At 39.7% G+C, this 9,144-nt stretch overlaps 1 protein-coding gene across 2 annotated transcripts in view; it reads right to left on the bottom strand.

Moving 5' to 3' along the window:
• Positions 1-9,144, bottom strand: part of OSBPL11 (oxysterol binding protein like 11) — a 99,559-nt gene that overhangs the window by 59,031 nt on the left and 31,384 nt on the right. For both annotated transcript variants that reach the window (XM_034999975.1, XM_034999976.1), the window contains exon 2: positions 3,076-3,144. In XM_034999975.1, coding sequence (XP_034855866.1) covers positions 3,076-3,144 — 69 coding nt within the window. The remainder of the gene's footprint in view (positions 1-3,075; positions 3,145-9,144) is intronic.

Here is a 9,144-nt window from a genome sequence, read left to right as displayed (position 1 = left end):
TGGTCTCCCTGCTCAGTGGGGAGCTTGCTTCTCTCTCTCCCTCTGCCCCTCTCCCTCCGTCCCTCTCCCTCCGTCTCTCACCCTTGCTTCTCCCTCTCCCTCCGTCCCTCACCCCTGCTTATGTGCTCTCTCTCTTGCTAGCTCTCAAATAAATAAATAAAATCTTAAAAAAAAAAAACAAAAACATAGGGGTGCCTGGGTGGCTCAGTCATTAAGTGTCTGCCTTTGGCTCAGGTCATGATCCTGGGGTCCTGGGATCAAGCCCCACATCAGGCTCCCTGCTCATTGGGGAGCTTGCTTCTCCCTCTCCCTCTGCCCCTCCCCTCCGCTTGTGCTCTCTCTCTCTCTCTCTCTCTCTGTGTCAAATGGAGAAATAAAATCTTTTTTAAAAAATAAAAAATAGGGCGCCTGCGTGGCTCAGATGGTTAAGCATCTGCCTCCGGCTCAGGTCATGATCCCAGGGTCCTGGGATCGAGTCCCGCATCGGGCTCCCTGCTCCTTGGGAGCCTGCTTCTCCCTCTGCCTCTCTCTCTCTCTCTCTGTCTCTCATGAATAAATAAATAAAATATTTTTAAAAATATATTAAAAATAAATAAATAAATAAATAAAATAAAATAAAAAATAAAAGACATATAGAGGGCGCCTGGGTGGCTCAGTCGGTTAAGCATCTGCCTTTGGCTCAGGTCATGATCCCAGGGTTCTGGGATGAAGTCCTGCATCAGGATCCCTGCTCCGTAGGAAGTCTGCTTCTCCCTCTCCCTCTGTCCCTCACCCCTGCTTGTGCGTGCTCTCTCTCGCTCTCAAATAAATAAAATCTTAAAAAAAAAAAAAAAGACATAGGGGTGCCTGGGTGTCTCAGTCATTGCTAAGTGTCTGCCTTCGGCTCAGGTCATGATCTTGGGGTCCTGGGATCAAGCCCCACATTGGGCTCCCTGCTCAGTGGGGAGTCTGCTTCTCCCTCTTCCACTCCCCCTGCTTGTGTTCCCACTCTCGCTGTGTCTCTCTCTCTGTCAAATAAATAAATAAAATCTTTAAATAAATAAATACATACAGACAGACAGACATATAGATGGCCAACAGGCACATGAGAAGATCCTACTACCACTAATCATCAGGGAAATGCACATCAAAACCACAATGAAATATCACCTCCCAGCTGTCAGAATCGCTAGAATCAGAATGACAAGAAATACACATACTGGCAAAAATGTTGCATTCCTATTGGTGGGAATGCAAATTGGTACAGCCACAATGAAAACAGGTATGGAGGTTACTTAAAGATTAAAAACAGGAAAACAAAACTGGAAGTATCCTAAGTCCAGACTTCAAGTTACATTATAAAGCTACAGTAACCAAAACAGTATGGTGCTGGCACGAAAACAGACCCACAGGATCAATGGAACAGAACAGAAAACTCAGAAATCAACCCACAATTATATGGTCAATTAATCTTCAATGAAGGAGGAAAGAACATACATACAAAAGAATGAAACTGGACCACTTTCTTACACTCTCTACAAAAATAAATTCAAAATGGATTAAAGGCTTAAATGTGAGACTTGAAACCATAGAAATCCTACAAGAGAGCACAGGCAGTAATTTCTCTGACATCAGCCATAGCAACATTTTTCTAGATGTCTCCTGAGGCAAGGGAAATAAAAGCAAAAATAAACCACTGGGACTACATCAAAATAAAAACCTTCTGCACAGCCAAGGAAACACTCAACAAAACTAAAAGCAACCTACTGAATGGGAGAAGATATTTACAAATGATATATCCAATAAAGGGTTGGTATCCGAAATATATAAAGAACTGATACAAAAAATGTTAGTGGGGATGTGGAGAAAAAGGCACCCTCTTGCACTGTTGGTGGGAATGCAAACTGGTACAGTCACTGTGGAAAACAGCATGGAGGTTCCTCAGAAAATTAAAAACAGGACTACCCTATGATCCAGTAATCGCACTACTGGATTTTTACCCCCAAAATACAAAAAACACTAATTCAAAGGGATATATGCACCCCTACATTTATTGCAGCATTATTTACAATAGCTAAACTATGGCAGCAGCCCAAGTGTCCATCGACAGATGAATGGATAAAGAAGATGTGGTACAGACAGACAGACACACACACACACACATACACACAAATATGGTATACTACTAAGCCATAAAAAGGAAAGAAATCTTGCCCTTGGTGACTTCCTGGATGAACTTAGAGGGTATTATGTTAACTGAAATAAGTCAGACAGAAAAACAAATACTGAATGACTTAATTTATGTGTGGAATCTAAAAAAACAAAACCAACAAACAAAACAGAAACAGATTTATCGATATAGAGAAACAAACTGGTGGTTGTTAGAGGACAGGAGGGATGGGAGGATAAACAATATAGATAAAGAGGATTAAGAGGTACAATCTTCCAGTTATAAAATAAGACGAAGGGATACAATGTCTGGCATAGGGAATACAATCAATAATACTATAATAATTTGGTATGGTGACAGATGGTAACTAGACTTAGTCAAGTGACCATTTTGTAATATACATAAATATCAAGTCACTATGTTGTACACCTGAAACTAATACAATATTGCATGTCAATTATTCTTTAATAAAAAAAATATTAACTTCTGAGGCATGTGGAGGGCGCCATCTGGACAGATGTCAACTCCTCTCACCCTCTAAAAAGGAGAATTCATCAGACTTTATTTATTTTTATTTTTTATTTTTTTTTAAAGATTTTATTTATTTATTTGAGACAAAGAGAATGAGAGAGACAGAGAGCACATGAGAGGGGGGAGGGTCAGAGGGAGAAGCAGGCTCCCTGCCGAGCAGGGAGCCTGATGCGGGACTCGATCCCGGGACTCCAGGATCATGACCTGAGCCGAAGGCAGTCGCTTAACCAACTGAGCCACCCAGGCGCCCGAATTCATCAGACTTTAAATAACTGTAAATTCTTCTCTAAAAGGTTTCCCATCCATGTTTGTACAGAAGTAACATCAGAATATAAAATTATCAGCCCCACTTCTAGTCTCTTAGGAGAGAGATGTGACACAGGATAATCACTTACCTGTACTGCCACCCAGTGACAAGGTTGGTGTACTTCATTAGGTAGCCATATACATTTTCCATGTGATCACTGTTTCAAAAAGATCAGAATGTACCAAAAAGTCAATAAAAATTAGAAGAACTATCAGGAAGTTAACTGAACAGTTTTAAAAATAGCTACTGATACATATGTGTTTTACAAATGCCTCAAACTTGCTTCAGAAGTTAAGATTTATAGATTAACAAAGAGGTATTTAATCCCCCAAATTTGATATCCATACGTCTTTATTTTACCAGATTTCTTCAGAACAAATATAATCCCATGTAAATTACTATATATAATATTTCAAATAGGAAATCATTATATAAATATAAAATTACACAAATATAAAACAAATATACTATAAATGTAATTTTAAATAAAAATATTTTATAACAATTCAATACTAAAGAAATAAAATAGTTTTATGGTTCTAGAAAGCCAAAAAAGGTCTCTAAATTGAATAGTGCCTCCTCACTCTGGTGGGACACATGAGAGGCCAATCTGTTCTGTCTCTGATTCTTTGGGCTTCCAAAATGAAGGTCCTGTTTTTGATGAGAGTGTGACACCTCACTCCCACTCCACATCAGACAAGTATGAGGCAAAACACTCTCTACAAGTTTTGCCATTGGAAAGATTTTGATTGAGGCCTTATTACAACTGAGTTTTACTTCCTGCCCCATTTTTTCACATATTACACATATATTCTGCTATAGTGGCTCTTGAAAATACAGTGGCTTTTGAAAATCTCACTGATATTTCTTTTCCAACATTTTAAGGTTCCCTATACTTATGAAAAGTAAAGTGAGACCTACATTGACATATCTTGTTGATACATTCTTTATTTCATAATTTACATTAGAATTCCTTTAAAACTCACCTAAAGTTTTAATTTTACACTATAAAATGCAATGGATATTCATCATTAATTTTCTTTACTATCCCTAAGTCACAGAGCATACTTGATAAAATTTCAGCTAACCAGCACAAAGGAAACTGAAAGAGTGAGACAACTGGCAACTTTTTAAAACATGGACATATTAAAGGCAAAAAGCAAGGAAGAGCTGGCATAACTAATAGAACAAAGTTCAAAACAGATTTAGCTTGATCTCAATGACAAATAAAAAGGGCTGAAGATAAAGACTCTCTCTGGAAAATGAAATGACCAAATTGATTATAAGATTCTTGTAGCTATTACTGGGGAGTGAGTAGGGGGATGTCTCAGGAATAAACTCAATATTGAGTGTCTTTCTAATCTCATTTCTTCAAAGTGCTTGAAAATAAAGATCAAATCTAAAAATAAAGAATTGAGCCCATGACTATGTTATTTTTTTTCTATATTTTTCTTTCATTCTAAGGCTAGCAAGCAATACTGTTTATTAAGTGAAACTACTCAAGTCCTTTGGGTTTCATAAGGTCACTAATCTCAAGAAGACAAAGGTTATCCACTTCTAAAATGCCAACCCAAAGTTCTAATAGTTATATGTTATGTCATGTTAAAACTGACAGTACCAGCTGAATTCTCATTTCAATACTTTCTAGAGCCCACATCTAGAAGAAAGGATTCTCTGGAAACCCAGCCCCTTGGGTTTTTGCTAGAGTTCATCTAGTTACAGCCCCAGGTCACAGTAAAGCTATTTCTTTCAGTTCCACTGGTACTTAAAAAAGCATGAAGATATTTTTCTTGTCTGGCTCCTACATCTTTCCCAAGCTTCAGGCTTAAACAGCTCTTTGGGGTCACAGGAATCCCAATGCTCATGGATTTTACCCAAAAATAACTTCCCAGAGTTCTTCCTGTTTTACGTATTTAACACTCAGCTCAGCGCCCCTCAACTGTTTTTGCCCTCAAAACATTCCTTCAATTATATGTGGACCCTAAAAATGAAAAAAAAAAATTTTTTTTAAAGAATTTTTTATTTTTAAGTTATCTCTACACAAAATGTGGGGCTTGAACTCACAACTCTGAGTGTATGCTCCATTGCCTAAGCCAGCCAGGCACCCCAAAAATGATTTTCAAAAAAAGACTCATAGATACAGAGAACAGATTGATGGTTGCCAGGGGTGGAGTAGTAAGTAAAATGGATGAAAGTGGTTAAAAGATACAAACTTCCAATTATAAAATAAATAAGTCCTGGAGATACAATGTCCAGCACAGTAAGTATATTAAAAATACTATATTGCATATTTGAAAGTTGCTAAGAGAGCAGCTGCTCTTAAAGGTTCTCATCACAAGAAAAATAAAAGTATAATATGTACGGTGATAGATATTTACTAGACTTATTGTGGTCATTTCACAATGTATACAAATATCAAATTAAGTTGTGTACCTGAAACTGATATAATGTTGTATGTCAATTATATCTTAAGAAAAAACTTATTTGTTCATTCTAACCTGTATTTTCCTTATTTATTTATTTATTTATACATACATACATATTCTGCATCCATCCACAAAAAGCCTAAGGTGCCACACGACCTAAATTAAATATTTCTTCAAAGTACCAAAACATTCCATAATTCACCATTTTTGGTTTTCTGAACCCTTATAATCTAGCTTCTCTACATCAAGCCTTCATAACTATACTATGACTATTAGCATAGAACAAAAATATTACAACTCAATTATAGTTCAATTCCTCTGGTTCTAAGACAATTATATACATATATATATTTTAAAGATTTTATTTATTTATTTGACAGAGAGAGAGATAGCGAGAGCAGGAACACAAGCAGGGGGAGTAGGAGAGGGAGAAGCAGGCTTCCCGCCGAGCAGGGAGCCCGATGCGGGGCTCGATCCCAGGACCCTGGGATCATGACCTGAGCCGAAGGCAGACGCTTAAAGACTGAGCCACCCAGGCGCCCCGACAATTATATTCTTTAAATGCATATGTGACCTGTGGAAAGAATCTTTCTTAAAACCTCAGTACAACTGAAAAATAAATAAATAAATAAAAATTTCATTTCTAAGTAATTGACGATAATGCCTCATCTCCTTTACTTTTGTCCAGTCTCTCCTATTACTAAAGCTAATCCTCATTTTGGTCACATCTAATGGTTATTTATATCAGTAGTTTAATAACTATCAGTGAATGTTTAACAGTACAATTCTGGTAGCATCATTCCCGAAATAAAATTAAAGTATATCCTTATGATACTTCACAGTACAATGTTTTATGTTCAATTTTTTAAATGTCAATATTTTGTTGATGCTTGTATCTAAAGAGTTAACTTTCTCACAAAAATTACAAGGGCGATATTGACATGGCTATGATATTCAAATGTGCAATTAATTATAAACTGCAGGCCTGCTTTTACTTCATGAAACAGACCTCTGAGGCTGCAAAGAATCAACTTAAGAATTAAGAACATCCTATTCTTTGAAACAGCTGGTTGGCCCTGTCCTGCTTTCTCTCATCCTTCCCCTTCCCCCCTTCCCGGCAGTGCAAGCAACAGATGTGGAACAACGGCGCCATCTGGTGGCCAGTATAAAGGGCTTTGTGAGTGAACACCTTTTGTTCACTCTTCCCTTTCTCCTCTTGCCTCCTTATAAATGACTCTTCATGTAGTACTTCTAACCCTTATGCTTTGCTCCCATTTAAAACGTGTGAATTTTGGAGAGGTAATATGGCTGAGGAGTAGGGCGACCCTAAGCTTGCCTCCTCCCTGGAACACTGCTTGATAAATATCAAATCACTCTGAACACCCAAGAAATCGATTGGAAGTCTTAGAGAACAAAGCTGCTCATCTACAAACCAGAAAAATGACCCGTGGAACATAGGAGCTGCAGAGTTTGTGGGAGAAAAGAGCCATGGGCACTGCCCAGGGGAGGGCGCCCTGACAGTGGAGGGAGCATCAAGAGAGACGGAGGAGAGAGAAAGCACAGGAAAAAACAGAAAAGAAAAAAACAGTAAAAACACATGCAGGGGACTGAACAAGAAAACTATTCCCCAAACCGTGGATGGGGAGAAAGGAGAGGGTTACAATACTGCCAGTTTTCTATAAACAGTGAAGTGCAGATTTTGAAGCTTCTGAAGTCTGAGACATTGCCAGGTTTGTGCCTGGGGAACTGAGCGGTGCTCCAATGGGAGAGCAGGGCTGAGCCCCAGCAGCAGACAGCCTGAGGATCTCCAGGGTCACACAGGGAGAAGCAGTACCCCTGCTTGGTGTGCATTTGGTAGAGGTGACACGGCCTCTCCACGGGCAAAGGGCCCTGCAGGCGCCATCAAGCTGTCCCACTCACCAGTATAGGAACAAAGACTCCGACTGAGGGCTGCAAACCCCGGCACCAGCTGCGTGTTGTGATCTACAATAAACTCCAAACTGCTGAGAGATGGCGCAGCTCTCCTGCGACAAGCTGGCACTGGCCACAAAGCAGGGAGACCCTCCCCCAGAGGATCAGTGCGGGTCTGTGCCCCGGGGGGTCTCTGAAGTGTGGGATTTCGAAACACAACCACACCCGAGATAAAACACAGGAGTGCTGCACCGTTTGGCAGGAGGACAGCGAGGACACAAGGTGAAGGCGGGGATGTGACAGAAACCAGTAACACAGACAGGGTCATCACTGTTTGGACATCTGTGAGGGCTTACTTTAGAGAGGTGGCACACATTTCCTGCTCTGGAGAGAACAGGTCAAAGCCATTCCCCCGCTCCCCTAGCTTGATCAATCTCAGTGAGCTAAACAGCACCACCAAGTGGAGAACGGAGCCACTACATCAAGCCCCGCTCTTCTTCAGCCTGCAGGAGCATCTATCTCCACTAGGGCAATTCCACCTGAGAATCAGAGCAGCAGGCCCCCCACCAGAGGACCAGCACAAACCCCCTCACACACCAAGTCTACTGATCACAGAGTGCTGCAAATCTTCAGCACTAAGGGAAACAAGATCTAGCAGCCTTTGGGCTTTGTTTCTTTTGTTTTTATCTGTTTTTGTTTTGCTTTTTGGATACAGAAAGCAATTTTTAATGTTTTAACTGTATTTTTCTTTTTCTTTTCTTTCTAGCTTTTTTCTTTTTTTAAGATGTATTTACTTGAGAGAGAAAGAGAGAGCATGAGTAGAGGAGGGACAAAGGGAGTAGAGATAGAATTCTCAAGCAGACTCCCGCTGAGCACAGAGCCCAATGTAGGGTTCCATCCTAGGACCCTGAGACCATGACATGAGCCGAAATCAAGAGTTGGCCATTCAACCAACTGAGCCACCTAGGCGTCCCCACCTTTTTCAATCGAGCTTTCTGTAACAAGCAGACCAAAACATACCTAGGATCTAGCTTCCTTTATGTACTTTTTTCCTTTTTCCTCGATTTTTTAAAATTTTGTTTTATTTTCCTTTTTTTGTCTCTCTCTAAAATGACAAGACAGAGGAATTCACCTCAAAAGAAAGAACAGGAAGAAATAATGACCAGAGATTTAATCAATGTAGATATAAATAAGATGTCTGAACTAGAATTTAAAACAATTATAAGGATACTAGCTGGGCTTGAGAAAAGCACAGAAGACACTAAAGAATCCCTTACTGCAGAGATAAAAGAACTAAAATCTAGTCAGGCCAAAATTTAAAATGCTATAACCAAGATGCAATCTCAAATGGAGGCTACAAAAATGAGGATGGACAAAGCAGAGGAGCAAAGCAGTGATACAGAAGATAAAATTATGGAAAATAATGAAGCCGAAAAGAAGAGGGTAAGGAAGGTAATGGACCACAACAGTAGACTTAGGGAATTCAGTGACTTATTAAAATGTAGTAACATTTGTTTTTTTGTTTTGTTTTGTTTTGTTTTTATTAAAGATTTTATTTATTTATTTGAGAGAGAGAGAATGAGAGACAGCATGACAGGGAGAAGGGTCAGAGGGAGAAGCAGACTCCCCGCCGAGCAGGGAGCCCGATGCGGGACTCGATCCCGGGACTCCAGGATCATGACCTGAGCCGAAGGCAGTCGCCTAACCAACTGAGCCACCCAGGCGCCCAAAATGTAGTAACATTTGTATCATAGGCATTCCAGAAGATAAAGAGAGAGAAAAAGGTGCAGAAGGTATATCTGAACAGATTATAGTTGAGA

Source organism: Mirounga leonina, unplaced genomic scaffold (assembly GCF_011800145.1).
Source record: "Mirounga leonina isolate KUSES-001 unplaced genomic scaffold, KU_Mleo_1.0 Mir_115, whole genome shotgun sequence".
In the NCBI taxonomy this organism is placed as follows: Eukaryota; Metazoa; Chordata; class Mammalia; order Carnivora; family Phocidae; genus Mirounga; species Mirounga leonina.
Note: the sequence above shows the minus strand (reverse complement) of the source record. Positions and strands in the feature narration are given on the sequence as shown.